At 42.5% G+C, this 23922-nt stretch overlaps 1 protein-coding gene across 1 annotated transcript in view; it reads left to right on the top strand.

Annotated features, from left to right (window-relative positions):
* The window catches only part of LOC100555778 (hormonally up-regulated neu tumor-associated kinase homolog A), a 31808-nt gene extending 15961 nt beyond the window's left edge, over positions 1-15847 (top strand). Inside the window, exons 6-9 of the mRNA XM_008122179.3 lie at positions 793-928; positions 5224-5401; positions 13108-13321; positions 14732-15847. Of these exons, the coding sequence (XP_008120386.2) occupies positions 793-928; positions 5224-5401; positions 13108-13321; positions 14732-15465 (1262 nt within the window). The 3' untranslated portion in view covers positions 15466-15847. The remainder of the gene's footprint in view (positions 1-792; positions 929-5223; positions 5402-13107; positions 13322-14731) is intronic.
* Positions 15848-23922: the final 8075 nt, after the last annotated feature.

The raw sequence follows: 23922 nt of genomic DNA, 5'->3' as shown, positions 1-23922 counted from the left end.
TTATAAGAACAGAAGTCTTATCAGAAGTCAACTTTCTTCAGAGTCTCCAGTGCCATTTCGGTGCTACCAGAAACCAGGGCTTCAATGCAAATTGCACTTTCAAACTTTGTATCTGCATTGTACGTTTAATGCAGTGTGATTTCATTTTAATCGCCATGGCTTCATGCTATGGGATCATGGGAGGTGTCGTTTTACAAGGCTTTTAATCTTCTCTGCCAAAGAGTACTGGTGCCTCACCAAACTGCAAACTCCCAGGATTCCATAGCATTGAGCCATGGCAGTTAGAGTGGGATAAAACTGCATTAATTCTACAGTAGGGATGCCCCCTAGTCATGTAGCTTCCAGTATGACCTGCCTACATTTTGAGATCTTTGGGGGATAGCCCCATCCTTCAGTCCCATCCTTCTCACAGGCATGTTTTATAAGGGGTGTAGGAAGGGTCTTTTTATTGTTTGCTCCCAGACTGCAAAGTCCTCCCCCCTGTTCTTCTTTCCTTATGTAAGCAGGCAAAGACCATTTGGTCAGTTGTTCCAGAAGAGTTTTTAATGGGAAGTGGTGTACTTTCTTATACATCTGTTACTGGATTTTAAAAATAATTTAAAGCTGTCTTCAATAGAGTACTGTCTATAATAAGACAGTTCGTTCAATTGATATTTTTATTTTTTTGGTTTATGTTAGCTATATTCTGTTTTAATGACTTGTGGTGAGCTGCCTGTGATTCTCTGTTGGGAGAAAGATGGGAAACTATATAAATAAATAACGTATACTGCTTTTGATGTAATCCCTGTACAGGAGCCATCCATTTCATGCACTCCTTACTTGAGCCTGATCCAGCTAAGCGCCCTGCTATTAAAGAGGCAATGAAAGACAAATGGCTGAGTGACAGTAATATCAGGAAACCACTGAATCCATACACATATAAAAACAGGTAATTCCTCTCAAAATTCATATTTTATTCGCTCATTCATTTTTATATATTGAATAGCTATTTCCTAGGCTTGTGTCCAATTTAATTAATTCTTTTCCTTTTTAAAAAAAAACACGCAGCCCAGATACGTTAAAAGCTCCCTCGCGCTTGGTCCTTGAGAAGAAAGAAAGGCTAGTGGTTGAATACATTGATTCCATACTGTAAAGTATGTGGGTTTAAAAGTCTCTCATGTTCTCAGGAGTGTTTATTGGTGAAGACACCACACCAGTCAAACAGCCAAAAGAAGAAAAATGTTCCATCTCCTCATGAGATTGAACATTTGGTTTGAAAACTGTAAGCTCTCCTTTAATGTGTGTGTGTGTGTGTGTGCACAAATAAAATGCAATCTTTCAAAAACTCTAACTGGGTTTTTTTTCAATTCAAAACAAAAAATGTTTTGAACTGAAATTTGTTAGGAAATGGATCTAAAACCTAAAGGAAAATGGGTGATGTTGTTTATAATTTGAAGAAATACTTATCATTAATAGGAATATGGGAGCCCATATAGTATAGACCAGGGGTCCCCAAACTAAGGCCCGGGGGCCGGATGCGGCCCTCCGAGGTCATTTACCTGGCCCCCGCCCTCAGTTTTATAATATAATATATTGTATATACATATAATGTTGATCATAATATTATAATGTAATACAATATAACACTAATAATAATACCATATAATTATATTAATTATATATTCTATATTACATATAATATTACTAATAATATTACAGTATAGTGGTATAGTTCAATATAGTAATATATAATGCTAATATTGTGCTATGCTAATAATATAATATATTGTATGTACATATAATTTGTAAGCCACTCTGAGTCCCCTTTGGGGTGAGAAGGGTGTGATACAAATGTAGTAAATAAATGCAGTAAATAAATAATAAATAAATTTTACACTTAGGCTCACCCAAAGTCTGAAATGACTTGAAGGCACACAACAACAACAACAACAACAACAACAACAACAACAACCCTAATTAACTTGACTATCTCATTGGCCAGAAGCAAGACCACACTTCCCATTGAAATCCTGATAAATGTATGTTGGTTAAAATTGTTTTTATTTTTAAATATTGTATTGTTCTTTCATTGTTGTTGTTGTTGTTGTTGTTGTTGTTGTTTTTGCACTACAAATAAGACATGTGCAGTGTGCATCAGAATTTGTTTGTATTTTTTTCAAATGATAATCCGGCCCCTCAACAGTCTGAAGGATTGTGGACCGGCCCTCGACTTAAAAAGTTTGAGGACCCCTGGTATAGACTATGTCTCTGAAGACCAGGTTTTTATACTCGCTTTGGCATAGAACCCACTGGGTGACCTTGAGCAAATCCCTCTCTCTCAGCCTCAGAGGAAAGCAAGGTCAAACTTCTTCTGAACAAATCTTGCCAAGAAAGCCCTGAAAGGTTCACTTTAGGTGCCCAGCAACAATGGTAATAAAGGACACTTTTCTATACCATTGCCACCCTACTGTCTTAGCACACAGGCAGCTCTGCTATAAGCATGAGGTGCCTGAAGAGAACCTCTTTAGCCACCTGACAACAGGGACAGTAAGGTGACAGTTCATCTGGGCCAAAGTGGTTTCGGGTCAGCTTGGCTAGGTAGACTCCACCCTACTGCTGTTGTGGTCTGAGAAAAGACAAAGATCCACCCAGAAGAAAAGTGTTCTTACCATACATCAAGGGAACCTGACTGCATATGGAAGTTGATGTAGAAACACAACCTACAAACTATCTGCAGACCCACTAAGACAATCCAGTAAATACTACGTTCAGCAAAGGACAAGAGGGATCCTCTCACTTCTGCAAGAGTCTACCGTATACCATGCAGCTGTGGACAAGTCTACATAGGGACCACCAAATGTAACCTTACCCAAACACGAATCAAGGAACATGAAAGGCACTGCAGACTAAGTCAAGCAGAGAAGTCAGCCATAGCAGAGCACCTGATGAACCAACCTGGACACAGCATATTATTTGAGAACACAGAAATGCTGGACCACTCTAACAAGCACCATGTCAGACTACACAGAGAAACCACTGAAATCCAAGCATGTGGATAAATTCAACAGAAAGGAGGAAACTATGAAAATGAACAAAATTTGGCTACCAGTATTACAAAAAATCAGGACAGTAAATAAAAGCAATACCCCAAAACAGGGGAATTCCAGACAAGAAATAATCAGGACCAGCTAACACCTCCCAACAAAGGATTCCCCAGGCAGGTAGAATCCAGGCTTTGAAGCTGAAAGGCCATACAATACTAATCAAGGTTTGTCAATTGCAACATCCACACTTTCCTCAGGAGTTCTTTCTCCCACCCTGGACATTGCACAGATATATAACCCCCACTTGCCTAGTTTCCAACAGACTCACAAATTTTGAGGATGCTTGCCATAGATGTGGGTGAAACGTCAGGAGAAATGCTTCTGGAACAGGCCATACAGCCTGGAAAACTCACAGCAACCCAGTAATTCCGGCCATGAAAGCCTTCAACAACACATTAAGTGTAATTTCCCTCTCACCTCTAGATCTTTTACCCCTGGATGAGCACAACTGTGTGACCTGTATGTTTCAGATATAGGTAAAGGTTAAGTCCAGTTGTGACTGACTCTGGGGGTTGGCGCCGAAGAGCTGGCATTGTCCATAGACATCTCCAGGTCATGTGGCCGGCATGACTGCATGGAGTGCCATTACCTTCCCGCCAAGCGGTACCTATTGATCTTGCAGGTAATAGGTAGTTTTCAACTTCAGATCTGCAGTTAACGCTTTCAGAATCACTCTGAAAGAGTCATTTCAGAGGTTCATTTGAAACACAAAAAATTTGTTTGGTTACACTTTGACGGGAAAACACAAAATATAGAGAATTTATAGCCATCCATACTAAGCTGTTATTTTCCTTATATTTATTTATATCAATGGTAACGGATTTCTTCCACCCAATCCTATGCAGTAATATTAATGTGGATCATATTTGTCATCCCTACCCAGCTTTTCCATAGTGCAGCAGTATAATTTGAAAATCAGGGCAAACACATTTCTTATTGTCAGGACAACCTCTGATTTAGTCTCCAGGATAGTCTGTCTTTTTTGGGGAATCCTGAATTCCAGTATTGCCCTGTCTGTATTGCACATTTTTACCTTTATGAGCAGAACGCTTCAATATTTTAGGAACCAATGGGTTGGTTACGAAAATGGAGGGGTTGCATATTATGTTTGTCTTCCAGTTTGATTCAGTTTGGAGAAGAGATGGGTTAATTTTGGGACCCGCCTACCTTCATGACCATCTTTCCCCCTATAACCTGCACGGTCTCTTCGTTCATCCGGAGAGGCCCTTCTCTCTCTCCCGCCACCATTGCTGGCTCAGTTGGTGGGGACAAGGGAGCGGGCCTTCTCAGTAGTCACCCCCCAGATCTGGAACTCCCTCCCGGGGGAGATCAGGCAGGCCCCCACCCTTGCTTCTTTTAAAAAGCAGCTTAAAACTTGGCTTTTTCGCTGCGCATTTGAATAACTGAGTCCCCATGACCAAAAGTCAGATTAATACACCTTCTTTCACACAGGTCCCTCTTCTCATAACAAATTGGCCAGCCGTCTCCCACCCCTTCGGTCTAGAAACATTTACACTTTGTCCTTTGGCCCCAAAGCACTTTAGACCTGTATTATTGCGCCTTAGTTTAAGTGGCCCCTCCATGCCATCCCCTCCACCTACCTGGTGGTCCATTTTATCCTACTTTATTTTTAACTGATTTATATGTTAACTGAGTTTTATGGTTTAATGTATTGTTTTGTTTAAAGTAACTGTTTTGTATAAATGCTGTTTTTACTGTGTTTTTATTGCAATATGCTTTAACTGATCTACTTGTTCTGTATCTTCAGGCCTGTGTCCCATGTAGCCGCCCCGAGTTCCTGCTGGGAGATGGTGGCGGGGTAGAAAAATAAAGTTACTTATTTAGTTAGTTTTTCATCTAAGCATTGATACCATCTTCTCTGCATCATGTTTTGACAACATACCAACTCATTGCAATGGCTGTGACAATAAAAGTGCCCTCTTAGACTCTGGGGAATGGAAAACGACCTCTTATAGAGCTGTGTGCTCCTGATTTAAGGTAGTGCATGCAGCTCTGACATTCAGGAGAAATTGTGGAGATCTGCTCATGCTGAATCTAGAATTCAGAAAAGAAATAATGAACCAAGTTCCCAATTCAACCAAGACATATTTTGCCCATTGTTGTATCTTCTTTTTTTCAGACTTCATCCTGAAGAACTAAATCCTGTGGTTTTGAGTTATATGACGGAAACAATGGAACTCAGTCTTTCAGATGTTGTCAGTGTCTTGACAAGCAATAAGCCATCTTCTATGACAGCAACATATTACTTACTTCTGAAAAAACTGGTGAGATACCAAAAGGAACAAAGGGCCATAAAGGTAAGACCTTGCTTTATCTTCATACTCAGAAGGACTAAACCATGGTTCTTTTGGACCCCAGCTGTGTCACAGGTATGCCACCCATTGGCTCTCTGACAAGCCATACATCATAGATTTCCACTGTTGGGAGGACCTTCCCAGACCATCACCACTACCACCACTACAATCATTCTTCTTAAAAGTAATGTTCCAAACTGTTCTGGAGAATTCCTTGTCTTAATGGAAAGGCAGGATAAAAATTCCATTAATAATATCTCCATTTAGGAAAAATGGCTGGAATGTTTTCAGAGTTCCCCTCTCCTTATCTTTATGTTAGGTTTTAACTTTGACTTTTTAATGCAGAAATATGGAGAATGTTAAATAAAAGCAAATTTAAAAACCCACTCTTGGATTATAGCAGAATTTACTTAGAGCCAAATTACTTCAGACATCTTTACATTTCCCTTCCTTTTGGTAATCATTACTGTTAAGGGGCTAACAGCTCAGTCATAAACAGTTTGTGTTCGGCAGACAGGAAGCCAAAATCTAACTTTAAAAGTATAAATGGGGTTGGAAATATTTGACCAAACCCAACATTTCTTTCAAATGAGAAATAGAACATTAACTCAAGGCAGGGAGAGGCATATTTTTGAGTGAAGTTACGGCCTTGTACAAAATTCCAGTGCATTGCTAGGATGCTCTTGGTCATAATCAGTTGTGTCCGAACCTTCCCAGTAGGCTCAACAACAAACAACAACAAAAGTTTAATTACATGAGATTCCACACATCATAAAAAATAAATTCACAAGATTCCTTCCAGAAATAACTCTTATGGGAAAAATTAAAGAAAACAGGAAAGAGTTTTTACTCCAAGACACTCATATACCCTGTTTATTACCTAATGTAAAAATTATGTATGCCAAGATGGGGTGTTTAAAAAATTGCTCTTTTCAGACACTGGGTTTTCGTCTTGTTAAGTGAGCTTTCAGGACTAGTTGGCATTCGATGGTAAATCCAGGATCAGCCCAGTACACCATTGTACTATTGAATCACTCATGTGTGATACGGCTATTCCAAAGAGAGCAACTGATGGTATATCCATGCTACACAATTATAGCAGTTTGACACCTGTTTAATTATCATATTTGTAGCTTTGAATAAATTTTTCTAGTTTACTTTCTTGAACTGCAGCATTAGAGTGATCTGGTATCCAGTTCCAAACACTTCCAAGAATGAATCCATAATTGGAATCACCCTGCTCTAACTGTGTAGTATGGAAACACCTTGAATTCAGTGCAAGAAAAGTATTAGGCAAGTGGATGCAAGGGCAAGATAACATCCTCAAAGAAGTTAATTTTTTTGTGCTGAAATTGTATTTTTCTGTGTATTGGAATTCATAAATACTTGACTAAAAAGTATTACACACACACACACACACACACACACACACGAGCAACTTTTTAAAAGAAACATTCATGGGGATTTATTTTCTGACATGGATAAGGGAGAAAGCCAGATACTTTCATTTGCCTCCTATTTGGGTTGTAAAATAAAATGCTGTATGAAATGAAACAAAGCACATCTTAATGCTCCAGTGGGAATGATAGAAAGCAACTTAAGTATCCCTTGGCCTGCATTTGAATCAAATACATAAAAATTCTGAACCCTAGAAGTTCAAGATTTAAATTTTGTATTATTCTCATCTTCTCCATATCGCTACCACTATAAATTTGTTCCCTGTGGACCGTTTACCTCTTGCTTAGTGAAGAGGACTCAAATAATCAAAATTCACAAATGTTTTCAACTCCATTTGTACATTGCGCCAAGGCCAAAAGGTCTTCTCTTTGTGCAATTTTCTGATATTAACTCTAACGTTTCTCTTGTAAATTCCACCCATCACTCCAAGTTATACTTCTTTTACTTTGTCATAAATACTTTTGCATGTTGGGGTTCAGAAGTTCACTGAGATGATATGGAACTGAATTAACTTTCCATTTTGTCTGCTGGTTTATAAAAGGTGTATAGCTGGTTCAGTCATATAAAACTGCAGAATAACAGTATATTTGCACAACCACAGTTATCAATCAATGAATGAATATAATATCTCTCACTGATAAACAACAAAAAAAGTCTTGTGAACTGTACATAATGCTTTAGAAAACCACATTCACCTGAAAATCTTTCAAAAATCTTTTTCAGTTAAGTGTCATTTTAAAGCTGAATATAAGTTGCATTGACTTGCTATCTGAATCCATTATTAATAGATGTGCACATTAAAAGTTTGTTCTTGGTGACGTGATTCTAGTTTAAGGAAATGCAAATTCTGCATATTCATTGCCTGATGGAGGGGAAGGCTAAAAAGATTATTCCAGGGATCCTTAGCAATATGAATGTGAAAGGCTCTAGTTTGCTTGTTGGGCTATGACTGTGGTGACCAAGGTTCAAATCTGTTCAGCCATGAAAATTCATTAGGTGACTCTAGGCAAATTGCATGTTGTCACAGTTGTAAAAGTCCCGAAATCCTCCCTTATCAGGCAGCAACTACTGCAAAGAAGGAGGAGGAGGAGGAGGAGGAGGAGGAGGAGGAGGAGGAGGAGGAGGAGGAGAGGAAGACCGTTCTATTCATCGGGATGCATCATACTAATGTTTCTGTCCTCATCACTCCACTAATCACTGGTTTGATGATCAAAAGTATGGTCCCTGTTGCTATTCCTTTTCTCACTGGAAGCCATTGGCAGGAAGAAGGTGGAAACATCAGTATGCTGCACCCTAACCAATAGGCGAACAGACATTTGTCACTTGCAGTTAGGCAGTGTCACGCCCAAGGCTACGGAGCACCAAGAACCATACACGGAGGCCAATAAACTATCTAATATCTTTATTAAGGAAATATATAAGAATAATAAAAGCAAGTAGAAAATATAGTCCAGAAGCAGACCTTTCAAATGAGGTCAAATATAGCCCAGAAATAGTTTGTTCAATAAATGATATTAGAGTTCAAAGTTAAATCCCAAACCGAAACACACACTATTGCCAAGCAATAGTGTGGGGAAACATCCAGGGTCTTTCAGGGTCCAAGGCAAAAATCCACAACAAGGTACAAGGCAAGACTTGATTCTTGGAGCAAGGTCCGTGGCTAAGAGCAAAGCGAGGCAATTCTTGAATACTTGGAAAGACAAGGCAATTCTTGAATACTTGGATTGGCAAAGCAAGGAAGCTGGGTTTGCGGACTTGCGAAGTCCACACTAGACTGGGACACCAAATCACTCCTGAAGCTGCTCTGTTGACTCCGCACAGATCCAACCGTGCCAGGCACCTATATCTGGGTCTTGTTTTCCCGCCAAACAGGTGTCCAGCGTTCTCTTTCCCTAGAGAACGGAAAACGAAACCCAGTTTTCTCCAGATGTGAGACTCCCTAGATTTTCCCAAGGGAAGCATGGCTAATCAGTGTCTTGTTTAGCTGCGATTCTCAGACTCCTGCGAATCTGCTCCCTTTCTCTCCTTTCCGCAGTATAGGACTGTCTCCTGGCAAAAGGAGGCGAGGATTGCTCAAGGTCTTTTTTAATTGCTTCTTGGGCAAAAACATCAACATCGGGCATCTGAAAGGATTCCGGCTGTTGTTGATCCGGAGAAAACCCCATGTTTTCATCCTCATCTGCCACAGGGACACTAGGAGCGGGACTACAAGGCCCATGAGTCATCACAGGCAGTGAGATGCCAGTTAGTTGAGAGTGCATCTACAATGTATAATTAATGCAGTTTGACACCACTTGAACTGCCATGGCTCAATGCTATGGAACCATGGGAGTTGTAGTTCTGCAAAGGCTTTAGCTTTCTCTGCCAAAGAGTGTTGATGCCTCATCAAACTACAGTTCCCAGGATTCGACAGCACTGAGGCATGGCAGTTACAGTGGGGTCAAACTGCATTAATTCTACAGTGTAGGTGCAACTTTAGTTTATCAATGAGAGACGTATTATATATGCGTAGCCATGCATTATAGGATTTCAGCCTATATATGCAGGTGGAGATTTAAAAGTGTCACTAATGACCAATGATGTTATAGGAATTAGCAATCATGTCTGTGGCATAATATAATTATAATCGATGTAGCACCATCTGTCCCAATGGATGTGCTAGCTAAGAATATATGACACTTTTTCCCAATACAAGAAAAGGGGAAAAGAGGGGGGGAATACTACAGAAAATGTGATTTCCCACAACAGACGTAGGGAAAGACATTAGATTTCCCATCAACAAATCATAACTGTATTTTGCTTGCCCAATAAAATGCTTGTCTGGAAAAACCCTAGAGGTTCAATTTAATAAGCATCTCACTTTCTAAAATCCTGACTCCAAACAGCTGGTCACAAAAGATTTAGCTTCAGGCATGATAGCAATTTTGTTTGGTGGGGAAATCTATTGGAAATTTGGCTTTTAAGTGACGGCAGGCGACCAAGACCTTTCTTTTTTTCCATGATCGGGCTTGAGCCATAAGTTATTGGATAAACATAAAACGCGCCCTGTCCTTTTACACACTGTGATTTCTCCAAGCAACCTGCTTGCATTTTATGTGTTTTGTTGTGGAAAGGAGAGCCTAATGATTGCAATTTGCCATCCAAAACTTTATAGTTAAGCCTTGCAGAAATAATGTTCCTGCCAAAAAGCTTCCTGCCCAGGTGCTTAACCAATTAGCTCTTAAGAGGCCTGGCTATAAAACTGGGCCATGGCAAGTCTTCTGATATACTGTATATAAGGTGACAGTTTGCAAAATCTAAGACGAAAATTTGTTTTCTTAAGCAGAAGTGTGTAAAATCCTAAGAGACGCTTTGATTGCCTTGGCTAAAATACTTATGTCATCTCATATTCCCCACCGATGCAGTGTGGCTTGAGCAATGCACATTTTTGTAAAGATTACAGAAATTGCTCAAGGACACAAAAGTCCTCAAAGATAACTTATGTGATTACTTCTTTGTGAATTTTCAAAATATTTGGTATGGATGGACTAACCCTGAACAGTTTCAAATTCCAGAGACCACAATGATTTTATGTACTCTACTAGGTCACAAAAAAGTTGAAGAGTCGAGGAGTCAGTAGGCCTATAACTTTTACAGGTTTTGAAGAACTAGTCGAGTCTGGTGACCCAATAAGAAAAAAAGTAATATAATAGAAGAATTAGTATGCTTACTATGATGCTACATTGGTTTCAATGTCAGAAGCTTCTATTTGGAAAATATCTGCACATACAAATTACAACCTAAATCCAACTGTTAGTCCCATCAGCAGACCTACTGAATCAATGTGAAATTAGCAAATGAACATTTATGTAAGCTCCATCAATTCAAGGAGTTTGCTCTGCTTAATTTAGCTCTAAGAGTACAATCTGAGGCTTGCTGGCTTGGAAGCTATTGTTTCTCGTGGGACTCAGAAGTCCATGACAGAACCCATACATTATGGGCTGCAGATCCAATTTCCAATGCTGATATCTAGAGTTAGAAGAGTCAGTTGAAGATGATGTGAAAGACATCTGACTAAGACCCCTGAGAGCCATTGTCAAAAGGCAGTAATGGCAGAGGTGGACTAACGTTCTTTCTCATTATTAAGCAGTTTCCTATGTTTTCAAATACAGTCTTCGTCTTCTTTAATAATGCTCTCTGTCTTAAAGAAGTTGTAACTTGTGAAGGGGAATACCAATCTCTAACTGAATTCTCAGTATCTTCATTCCCTTTGTGGGGATTTGAGATGATTTATAGAAATTTGTTATATGCTTTGAACTACTTCTTTTTGGAGAACGGGGAACCAGAGTTTCATAACTAAAAAAGAGAAAAGAATGTAGTCTAGACGCAGCATGATAGCAGAAGGGCTCTGCCAGTGTATCTGCTAATATTGCTGGTTTTGTGTCCATAGTAGTCCAATAAACAGTGTACCCGAGCAGTCTGTTTTGTGATATTTCATTTGAAAGCCAACAGCACAAAAGAAAATTGCTCTTGATTCTTCCCTTGTGCAAAATCTAGATTCATAGCAAAGCAGTAAATGTTGCACTGGGACAATGACATTAATCCATCCAGACCTATAGATCTACAGCAGGGTTGGGCAATTTCATAAATGGCAGCACCTTTTACCTCCCAGTTCTTTTCTGGGGTTGAACCAATGAGTTTCACCATGCCCAAAGTGAAAATATTGTTAACTTACAGTCACAATTTTGGCCATTTTTCAGCTGGTTTTATTTTATTTTTTTGGTGTTTTTGGAGGTAGAGTTGGTGGGCTTTAAAATGTTAGGTGAAGAAAAATACTGAAATTTTAGAAAGTTTTGAATGTATTGGAACAAAAATATTTTCTCAAAATCAGGTTCCATCGGAAAAAATGGGGATGGGGCTGGATACCCCTTGGGATCCCTCAGAAGACCTCTTCTATGGGATCCCAAAGGGTCCCCAATGAGGTCTAAATGAAACCCAAGGGATGCACATAATCCATCTCTGATAGTTTACCATAGCCATTCCATCCCGTAGGCCTCCCATCCAAGTGCTAAGAAACACTGCTTAGTTTCCAAAACCATTCAAGTTTGAGTATGTTCAAAGTATATGTTCATTCTCATCTCCCTGTCTGCATCCCACACCTAAACCATATGTTATTTACCAAATGTATCCCCTGCCTTTCTCCTGAAAAAATAAAAGAGACTATATGTACTCTCTATATATCTGAAGTTCCCAAATTTCATTCCATAGATCTCGGAAAGTAGACTGTGTCTGCAAAAGCTCATGCAATAACAAGTCTGTTCGTTTTTAAAGGTTCTACACAACCTTTGTTTTTTCACTATAACAAGATCTTGCTCTTCATAAAAGATCCCACAAATGAATAGAAAGTAAGTCATTCCATGGCAGAACTGGAAAAAAATACCTTTTAAAAGTATAACTTCCAGTGATCCTTATGGTTTGTGGCCTGGGTGACTGGGAAATTCAAGGAATTATATTCTCAAAATGCTTTATGAAGTTTGCTTAGCCAACAAATACATGCCATGCTTTTATCTGAATATTCCCAAATGCTGGGAGAAGCAACAAAAATGATCTTTATTTTCACATCATGGGGCAATTGGCTTGTCAAGAATGGGAATAGATGACTAAACCGGAAGGATATTGGCTTGATGTAGAAATGAAATTATTTTATTTGTTTAGCCAAACCTTATGACTTGGGCAAACCTGAATGGGCAGGAAATGAAAATAAGAGCAAAGTAAACATAGATCTACAAAGATAATGAATGATATGACCCTATAAGGAGAAACCAAGTACTTTTCAAGAACAAAAAATATCCACAATAATCTATTACCAGATTTATTTATTTATTTATTTATTTATTTATTTACAGCATTTATATTCCGCCCTTCTCACCCCGAAGGGGACTCAGGGTGGATCACATTACACATATAGGCAAACATTCAATGCCTTTTAACATAGAACAAAGACAAACAAACATAGGCTCCGAGCCGGGCCTCGAACTCATGACCTCCTGGTCAGAGTGATTCATTGCAGTGATTGATTGCAGCTGCTCTCCAGCCTGCGCCACAGCCCGAGCCCATTTCTTGCAATTGGGGGAAAGCAGTTATCCAGTTTCACCCAATATCAGTCTTTACAGGTTTAGATACCTGAATAGCATACTACCTTTCATTTTCCTGTAATGAGCTTATTCTCTATTCACAGCAATATCCCCACTGTTTTTGTGATGTGTTTACAGAAAGAAAGAGTACCAAAGAAGTCTGACAGGAAGCCACCTATAAATAACGATATGGAAACACTTGCTTCTCTGAAGACAGAACCAGTCAGAGCAGAAAATCTGAAAAGCTGTGACAGTAAAGCATGTCCTCCAGTGCCGAACTCAGAAATGCCATATGCCATCCAGGAAGATGAAATTGCCATCACTCTGGAAAACCAAGAGATTTTACCAAAAGGTAACACTTGTCACTTCTCTTAATGATCTAAGATTGATTAATGCATTATCAATCTTACGAGTGTATAATAACTGAGGTGAACAGAACTCTGATCACAAAGCAGGAACATGTAGGGTTGAACGTGAAGAGCTGTTTCTCACAGTATACATAGTACATGATCATGCATCTGTCCAAAGCATCATTCAAAACATGAAAAATAACCATTAGCATCATCCTACCACTACTCAGTTATAAACGGCTTTAGTATTGTAACCAATCTTCTAAAAAAAAAAAATTCCATTTTTCACCTGTGACTTTCAGCCATCAATTACTTTACATTTATACCAGAAATAGTTACCCATTCTTAACCTTTTAAATGGATGTACACTGAAGTAGCACGTCCTATATCTTTAATCATAACCAAGCTGAATATTTCATTGCTCTTGCTTCCAAGAGAGGCAGTGATACAAGTATAAATATATAAAAATCAAAGCCTAAATACCCTGAATGAATAAGATCCAGCCTGATGTTGGAGGCTAAACAATGCCAGCCTGGTTAGTATTGGATGGGGGCTTTCAAGCAATACCAAGTCCTATAAGCTATATAACAGATGAAAGTACTGGCAAACCACAATAGAGCGTCCTTGCCAAAGAAAATCCTGTAAAATTTGTGGAGTCATCATAAGTTGACAAGCAACCTGAAAAACCATATTCATACATATAGCAAAATAAGAGCAACAAATGTCATTAAAATACAGTGGTATGGTTATGAGTTTGCAGTTGCTGGTACAATGTAGAGTTGGTTGAGTAGGGCTTCCTATGTCTTGCCAGTTGACCTACTCCACTATCAAAAATGAATACTCTAGAAACCAGGGGTGGCTTCTGTGTTGGAAAGGGCAGTGGCTTGACTTCGGTTTTACCCTTAACGTGTACTCTCCAAGGTATAGCCTCTTTAAAGTTCAGCCTAAAGCTCAGAACAGATTCACAGCTCAATTAACTTTGAAAGTTACCAAGTGCCACTGCTAGAAATAATGTGTTGGATCCAGACTTTTAGTCCACCGACAGAAGCATTCTGGAAAAGAGTTTTACTCAAAATACTCTGATGCTGGTAAGAATATAAAAGAAGCCATATCATTCTTCTGACAGACCTTTTCTTTATTTTGCTTTCATTGCATTAACAACACTTTCAATTATCTAGAGTAGACTTGGAGGTAGCAAGAGGGAGGGGATGAGTAAAGACAGGCTTCTGTCCAATTCAGCCATCAGAAATGTTCAATGGGATCAAAAGCCTTCTGTTGGTGGATCTATCTATCTATCACAGAAGGATTTTGCTGGTTATTGTTATTTACATTTCCTAGATAATATACTCTGATTTTGTGCCAAGTATAATTTCTGCATGAACTGATGATGTATGCTTTGATGTTCTGTTTAGTTTCCAAGTTTGCAGACAGAGAACTGGTACATTTTGAGCCTCCTAAATCTCCAGATACATTTTTTTCTGGTGAACCACTCAGCCAGACGCAACAAGATCCACAAGAAAATGAGGAAGGTGTCAAGGATTTCACAGAAGTGAGAAAATCATATTTGTCAGAGAGGACCCCTTCTGCTACAGGGAATAACCACCAAGCTCAATGTATGAATCGGCTAACACCAAGATCAGCAACTGAAAGCCGAGCTCTAGACCAAAGTCCTGTTGTTTTCCCTGACACAAAAGTCATAGATCTCCTGAGAGCAATGGATGAAAATCTTTCAGCCCCAACATGGCAATATCCAGAAAAAGACAGCTCTGCCTTCTTGATAATGGAAACGCCACAACTCTCACCTCTACCACGATTGAGGCAAGTTGCTTTGAGGGACTCCATCACTAAAAGGGTGTCATGGGTAGGATTATCGCAACAGCAACCTAGTGGCTCTTCTCCATTTTTTGCCAATGGTTCAAGGCCACCAATTTTCCCTATGTCCCAGCAACAAACACTCATGGTGAGAAGCCTGAGGCAATCTAAAGAAAAGTCCAAAGAGCTTTTCAGCAGTAGTAACATTAAGAGGAACTTTGTCCAGCTCAAACATGTACCTAAGGACACGGACCTGAATCTTCCAGTATTGTCTCCACCATATCAAACAAGATCAGCGAAAAAATCAGAGATTTTAAGGTTAGATTTTGCATAGGGAAATACATGCAAAGCAGGGTATTAAATGGGGAGGAGCGGCCATATTATACAAGTGCAAGACAATGAAGGATCTTGGTGAATAGTACCACGCAGTAAGAATGTATCACAATTCAAATAAAATAGGTGAAGTTGGAGTTTAGTTGCGAAAGAGATTTAAGAAAAGATGGGGCTCTGGTAGGCAAGCCATGGCTTCACACATTGCAACCGAAGAATTTAATTCCACCTTGCCTCAAAGACATCACACACAGAAGTTCCATGGTGAGGAAAATAAATGGTCATGGACTAGCAGTTTATGTTTCTGCTTTTTTAATGTTCTTGAAGCTTGTGCCAAACAAGGTTTGGTTAGTTTTATTTTAAATAAAGTTACACAGCCACTGGTACCTGAACTGCTTTGTTTCATTATGACTGCTGTCTTTAATAGAAGGAATAGCATTTCTTGACTACAACACTCAGAATCCTCATCTAGGATGAGCATTTTAATGTCAACATTTATTTTTAATTCTTTGCCATCTCTCTCCTGCTCTCCCTCCACCCCTGAATCCACACTTCCGCAAGCACTATGGATCCTAGACATGGAGCTCGAAGCCCTTTTCACAAAATCTCCATCCAGATAAGAAAAACTTAGCTTTATTTATAAATGGACATCATTAGGCATTGGACTAATGCTGAGATGCCAATTCTCCTTAAACAGGGTCACTTTCACACCACACAATTATAGCAATTTGATTTCCTTTCAACGAGGATGTATAAATTAGGGAGATATTAAAGAATTCTAAATGCATCTTCCTACAGTTTGGTTTTGAATGCAGGACAGTGAAGAAACCTAATAGGAAGAAAGCTAACTTATTTGCAATGTTGTGCTGGAGAAGAGTTCTATGGATATTGTGCTCTGCTAAAAAGGCAAATAAATAGGCAAGTCAATTCTGATTTCACAACAGAAGCCATGTTTTAACTGAGACTGTCATGCTTTGACCATATCACTGGGAGGGAGGGGGACACAATGGTGCTTGGTAAAGTGGAAAGCAGTAGGAAGAGAGGGGCAGCTCACTACAGGTGGATACATTCAATCAAGGGTTCTGTAGGCCTGAATTAATAAGAACTGAGCAAGGTAATTGGTGACCAGGGCTCCTGGTGTCATCTCATCCATAGGGTTGAAATAAGTTTACATCTATTTGATAATAAATAACAACAGCAAAGCTGTAGATCCATGCATTCCATAGGATGGACCCATAGCACTTAAAATGGAATGAAAGTGCTATAACTGTGTAGTGTGAAATGGTCCCAAGAACTCTTAATTATGATCTTTCATACCCAATACCGCTCTGTGGAACAAGAAGAATATTGGGATTCTCTGGGGCTGTTGGGAAGATAAACTCAAACACATGCATGCACACACACTAAGGTAGCCCCTCTGAGATAAATGTTTAATAAACCATGGTTGTATAGTAGTTCACTTCAGTTTCCTAGGCATGCATAAGCTCGTCTTTCAATGACCAGACTTCTCACACAAGTGCACTTTTTATGTTGCTCTTATTCTCCAGTGAGTTCAAAGTGGCTTTTCTACCAGTTTTGTCAAAACTACACCCCAGTAAGAAGGATACTGCTGAGTGAGAGCAACTAGCCCAAATTGACCCAGTTAGTTTCATGATTTGTTAGGAGAATGAACCAGAATCTTTCAAACCTCACTCGAACACCAAAGGCTTGGATGAATTTCAGTACTACTTGCTGGAATACATGTGTATGCTGAACATTAACACATATTATTGTATTAATAAAGAACATTGGGTTGCCACCTGCTCTCCAGCCAAGCCCATCCATGAGATTAACAATAAGGGAGTAGATTGATGTCCTAACCATTCAAAAGAAAGTAAATGTTTCTTTTCCTTGGGGTCAATGCTGCTGCTTTCCTGTCCTGGACCTACTCTTCTAAAAATAATAATTTGCTAAAAATAATAATTTTTAAAAATGCAAATCCGTGCCATCATTTTTTTTTCTGGCTATGGGCCTGTATGTTCCCTTTTATAATACATACCAAGCCACACTGTCCTTTAAGCCATAAAAACACACTACAGTTAATAATTTAGAAGTCAAGGAAATTTTGTTTAGGCTCTAAATAGCTTCTGAATAATTGAGAAGGTGTTCTGACACTAGATAGTTTTTTCAGTGTGGTGACATCCACCTTGTGTAAAATGGTGAAGAGAGATTGAAATGAATGATCCATCCCCCAAAGCGTCTTGTGTTACGGCTTATGGATACACGCTTAAAAGCCAATGAAAAAGAAGATGCCTGCTCATATTCACCATTAAAGGGGAACCAGCTGCCTACTTCTTTGGGTCTTAAACACAATATGTTGAAAATCTATGAATAACAAAGTGTGAATCATGGAAACATGAATTTCTGTATATTTAGATACTTGTGAAAGGACCATTTTTTTAAAAAAGGCCTGGAAATGAAATTTAAAAAGCAGTCAATGGAAATACAGATAAATATTGAGAAGGAAGATGTTAGTAGTGTTGTCAGATTTCCTACAACAGTGGGGTACTCAGTGGTCATCCCTAGACAGATAACGTTTCAAGGAAATAAAGGAACTATTGTAGCCAATGTGGAAAATACAGTTACTTTCAGAGTTGCACCTTCGGTCTTCAAGTAAGAGCAGAGCTGGGAAGTTTGTTGGCTTTTTCATTGAAACTCCCAGACTTCTCCATACAGCAAGGTGACTGCTAGAGTTTTGTGGAGCTGTGGTTTGAAAGAGTAACTTTCCTGACCTCTGGAGTGGTTGGGTAGGAAATGGCAAAACTTTTTGGATCAAGCAACAAGTAGTTCATCTGATTCTAGCTGCTGAAAGTAGATTTTACTCCACTTAGTACTGCAAGAACTCTCACAGTCTAGTTATTAGGCTTGCTCAAATAATTCGATTTCCCCGTTACTCGTTACTAATTCGTTACTTTTGTAACTTGTGAAGCAATATACGACCTTGATTGTCCACACGTCTGGATATCGCGGTTTCGAACCGCGACAGGCCGTTTTTCTTATTTCGTCGGTTTTTTTCGTTGGGAAAAAAAGGTTTTGCAAATCACCCAAACTTGTTTAAGTGCACTGGGGCAACCTAGCGTGTTCTTTCCACCTTGTGGCCAATCAGAGAGCATGTTTAACCCAGGGGAGGGGCTGGTAGTACGTCCTGAATGAAAAGAGCGTGCACGGGCGCCTCGTGGCTCATTTCGGGATCTGCAGAGAGAGGGTGGGTTGGTAGTGAGATTCCGCAGGCAGGCAAGATTGCTGCGTCACAGCTTCCTTGGCTGAGCTAGAGCTACAGATTAGAAGACCAGGAGAAAAGGTTGGGTGGGTGAGGTAGGGTGGGAAAGTGTTGGGTGTTTCAGAATTATTTTTTTTCCCAAAGGGCCTGTGGCTTGGCGTTTGCCACCAGCCCTGCAATTTTTCTGCTGCGCCATATTGCCTGCTGCTGCGGGCGGGGTGGGCTTTCGTTTTTATTAGGAAACTTCTCTTTTTTTCAACGCTAGTGAGATTCCAGGCACTGCAGGCAGGCAAGATTGCTGCGTCACAGCTTCCTTGGCTGAACTACAGATTATAAGACTGGGAGAAAAGGGTGGGTGGGTGAGGTGGGGTGGGAAACTGTTGGGTGTTTCTACAGGGTGTTTTTCCAAAGGGCCTGTGGCCTTTTTCCCCCCACAAGCTTGGCGTTTGCCATTTGCCCACCAGCCCTGCAATTTTTCTGCTGCGCCACCATATTGCCTGCTGGTGCGGGCGGGGTGGGCTTTCGTTTTTATTAGGAAACTTCTCTTTTTTTCAACGCTAGTAGCAAAGTCTGGCCAAAGGGTTGCACATCCCATTATCCTGCGTTGCATCCCACCTCCTTTGGGAAAAAAGGGAGCCTGTTTTTGCTTCCTGCTGCTGTGCTGCTGCTCTATAGGCCTTGCGGTCAGTGCCAGGGCAGCCACTCCAACAGTCATTCCATAGCGCAAAGTCTGGCCAAAGGGTTGCACATCCCATTATCCTGCGTTGCATCCCACCTCCTTTGGGAAAAAAGGGAGCCTGTTTTTGCTTCCTGCTGCTGTGCTGCTGCTCTATAGGCCTTGCGGTCAGTGCCAGGGCAGCCACTCCAACAGTCATTCCATAGCGCAAAGTCTGGCCAAAGGGTTGCACATCCCATTATCCTGCGTTGCATCCCACCTCCTTTGGGAAAAAAGGGAGCCTGTTTTTGCTTCCTGCTGCTGTGCTGCTGCTCTATAGGCCTTGCGGTCAGTGCCAGGGCAGCCACTCCAACAGTGATTCCACAGCGCAAAGTCTGGCCAAAGGGTTGCACATCCCATTATCCTGCGTTGCATCCCACCTCCTTTGGGAAAAAAGGGAGCCTGTTTTTGCTTCCTGCTGCTGTGCTGCTGCTCTATAGGCCTTGCGGTCAGTGCCAGGGCAGCCACTCCAACAGTGATTCCATAGCGCAAAGTCTGGCCAAAGGGTTGCACATCCCATTATCCTGCGTTGCATCCCACCTCCTTTGGGAAAAAAGGGAGCCTGTTTTTGCTTCCTGCTGCTGTGCTGCTGCTCTATAGGCCTTGCGGTCAGTGCCAGGGCAGCCACTCCAACAGTGATTCCACAGCGCAAAGTCTGGCCAAAGGGTTGCACATCCCATTATCCTGCGTTGCATCCCACCTCCTTTGGGAAAAAAGGGAGCCTGTTTTTGCTTCCTGCTGCTGTGCTGCTGCTCTATAGGCCTTGCGGTCAGTGCCAGGGCAGCCACTCCAACAGTGATTCCATAGCGCAAAGTCTGGCCAAAGGGTTGCACATCCCATTATCCTGCGTTGCATCCCACCTCCTTTGGGAAAAAAGGGAGCCTGTTTTTGCTTCCTGCTGCTGTGCTGCTGCTCTATAGGCCTTGCGGTCAGTGCCAGGGCAGCCACTCCAACAGTGATTCCACAGCGCAAAGTCTGGCCAAAGGGTTGCACATCCCATTATCCTGCGTTGCATCCCACCTCCTTTGGGAAAAAAGGGAGCCTGTTTTTGCTTCCTGCTGCTGTGCTGCTGCTCTATAGGCCTTGCGGTCAGTGCCAGGGCAGCCACTCCAACAGTGATTCCACAGCGCAAAGTCTGGCCAAAGGGTTGCACATCCCATTATCCTGCGTTGCATCCCACCTCCTTTGGGAAAAAAGGGAGCCTGTTTTTGCTTCCTGCTGCTGTGCTGCTGCTCTATAGGCCTTGCGGTCAGTGCCAGGGCAGCCACTCCAACAGTGATTCCATAGCGCAAAGTCTGGCCAAAGGGTTGCACATCCCATTATCCTGCGTTGCATCCCACCTCCTTTGGGAAAAAAGGGAGCCTGTTTTTGCTTCCTGCTGCTGTGCTGCTCTATAGGCCTTGCGGTCAGTGCCAGGGCAGCCACTCCAACAGTGATTCCATAGCGCAAAGTCTGGCCAAAGGGTTGCACATCCCATTATCCTGCGTTGCATCCCACCTCCTTTGGGAAAAAAGGGAGCCTGTTTTTGCTTCCTGCTGCTGTGCTGCTGCTCTATAGGCCTTGCGGTCAGTGCCAGGGCAGCCACTCCAACAGTGATTCCACAGCGCAAAGTCTGGCCAAAGGGTTGCACATCCCATTATCCTGCGTTGCATCCCACCTCCTTTGGGAAAAAAGGGAGCCTGTTTTTGCTTCCTGCTGCTGTGCTGCTCTATAGGCCTTGCGGTCAGTGCCAGGGCAGCCACTCCAACAGTGATTCCATAGCGCAAAGTCTGGCCAAAGGGTTGCACATCCCATTATCCTGCGTTGCATCCCACCTCCTTTGGGAAAAAAGGGAGCCTGTTTTTGCTTCCTGCTGCTGTGCTGCTGCTCTATAGGCCTTGCGGTCAGTGCCAGGGCAGCCACTCCAACAGTGATTCCACAGCGCAAAGTCTGGCCAAAGGGTTGCACATCCCATTATCCTGCGTTGCATCCCACCTCCTTTGGGAAAAAAGGGAGCCTGTTTTTGCTTCCTGCTGCTGTGCTGCTCTATAGGCCTTGCGGTCAGTGCCAGGGCAGCCACTCCAACAGTGATTCCATAGCGCAAAGTCTGGCCAAAGGGTTGCACATCCCATTATCCTGCGTTGCATCCCACCTCCTTTGGGAAAAAAGGGAGCCTGTTTTTGCTTCCTGCTGCTGTGCTGCTGCTCTATAGGCCTTGCGGTCAGTGCCAGGGCAGCCACTCCAACAGTGATTCCACAGCGCAAAGTCTGGCCAAAGGGTTGCACATCCCATTATCCTGCGTTGCATCCCACCTCCTTTGGGAAAAAAGGGAGCCTGTTTTTGCTTCCTGCTGCTGTGCTGCTGCTCTATAGGCCTTGCGGTCAGTGCCAGGGCAGCCACTCCAACAGTGATTCCACAGCGCAAAGTCTGGCCAAAGGGTTGCACATCCCATTATCCTGCGTTGCATCCCACCTCCTTTGGGAAAAAAGGGAGCCTGTTTTTGCTTCCTGCTGCTGTGCTGCTGCTCTATAGGCCTTGCGGTCAGTGCCAGGGCAGCCACTCCAACAGTGATTCCACAGCGCAAAGTCTGGCCAAAGGGTTGCACATCCCATTATCCTGCGTTGCATCCCACCTCCTTTGGGAAAAAAGGGAGCCTGTTTTTGCTTCCTGCTGCTGTGCTGCTGCTCTATAGGCCTTGCGGTCAGTGCCAGGGCAGCCACTCCAACAGTGATTCCATAGCGCAAAGTCTGGCCAAAGGGTTGCACATCCCATTATCCTGCGTTGCATCCCACCTCCTTTGGGAAAAAAGGGAGCCTGTTTTTGCTTCCTGCTGCTGTGCTGCTCTATAGGCCTTGCGGTCAGTGCCAGGGCAGCCACTCCAACAGTGATTCCATAGCGCAAAGTCTGGCCAAAGGGTTGCACATCCCATTATCCTGCGTTGCATCCCACCTCCTTTGGGAAAAAAGGGAGCCTGTTTTTGCTTCCTGCTGCTGTGCTGCTGCTCTATAGGCCTTGCGGTCAGTGCCAGGGCAGCCACTCCAACAGTGATTCCACAGCGCAAAGTCTGGCCAAAGGGTTGCACATCCCATTATCCTGCGTTGCATCCCACCTCCTTTGGGAAAAAAGGGAGCCTGTTTTTGCTTCCTGCTGCTGTGCTGCTGCTCTATAGGCCTTGCGGTCAGTGCCAGGGCAGCCACTCCAACAGTGATTCCATAGCGCAAAGTCTGGCCAAAGGGTTGCACATCCCATTATCCTGCGTTGCATCCCACCTCCTTTGGGAAAAAAGGGAGCCTGTTTTTGCTTCCTGCTGCTGTGCTGCTGCTCTATAGGCCTTGCGGTCAGTGCCAGGGCAGCCACTCCAACAGTGATTCCACAGCGCAAAGTCTGGCCAAAGGGTTGCACATCCCATTATCCTGCGTTGCATCCCACCTCCTTTGGGAAAAAAGGGAGCCTGTTTTTGCTTCCTGCTGCTGTGCTGCTGCTCTATAGGCCTTGCGGTCAGTGCCAGGGCAGCCACTCCAACAGTCATTCCATAGCGCAAAGTCTGGCCAAAGGGTTGCACATCCCATTATCCTGCGTTGCATCCCACCTCCTTTGGGAAAAAAGGGAGCCTGTTTTTGCTTCCTGCTGCTGTGCTGCTGCTCTATAGGCCTTGCGGTCAGTGCCAGGGCAGCCACTCCAACAGTGATTCCACAGCGCAAAGTCTGGCCAAAGGGTTGCACATCCCATTATCCTGCGTTGCATCCCACCTCCTTTGGGAAAAAAGGGAGCCTGTTTTTGCTTCCTGCTGCTGTGCTGCTGCTCTATAGGCCTTGCGGTCAGTGCCAGGGCAGCCACTCCAACAGTCATTCCATAGCGCAAAGTCTGGCCAAAGGGTTGCACATCCCATTATCCTGCGTTGCATCCCACCTCCTTTGGGAAAAAAGGGAGCCTGTTTTTGCTTCCTGCTGCTGTGCTGCTGCTCTATAGGCCTTGCGGTCAGTGCCAGGGCAGCCACTCCAACAGTGATTCCACAGCGCAAAGTCTGGCCAAAGGGTTGCACATCCCATTATCCTGCGTTGCATCCCACCTCCTTTGGGAAAAAAGGGAGCCTGTTTTTGCTTCCTGCTGCTGTGCTGCTGCTCTATAGGCCTTGCGGTCAGTGCCAGGGCAGCCACTCCAACAGTGATTCCACAGCGCAAAGTCTGGCCAAAGGGTTGCACATCCCATTATCCTGCGTTGCATCCCACCTCCTTTGGGAAAAAAGGGAGCCTGTTTTTGCTTCCTGCTGCTGTGCTCCTGCTCTATAGGCCTTGCGGTCAGTGCCAGGGCAGCCACTCCAACAGTGATTCCATAGCGCAAAGTCTGGCCAAAGGGTTGCACATCCCATTATCCTGCGTTGCATCCCACCTCCTTTGGGAAAAAAGGGAGCCTGTTTTTGCTTCCTGCTGCTGTGCTCCTGCTCTATAGGCCTTGCGGTCAGTGCCAGGGCAGCCACTCCAACAGTCATTCCATAGCGCAAAGTCTGG

Source organism: Anolis carolinensis, chromosome 1, assembly GCF_035594765.1.
Source record: "Anolis carolinensis isolate JA03-04 chromosome 1, rAnoCar3.1.pri, whole genome shotgun sequence".
Taxonomy (NCBI): Eukaryota; Metazoa; Chordata; class Lepidosauria; order Squamata; family Dactyloidae; genus Anolis; species Anolis carolinensis.
The sequence above is the reverse complement of the archived record's forward strand: the minus strand, read 5'-3'. Positions and strand labels throughout refer to the sequence as shown.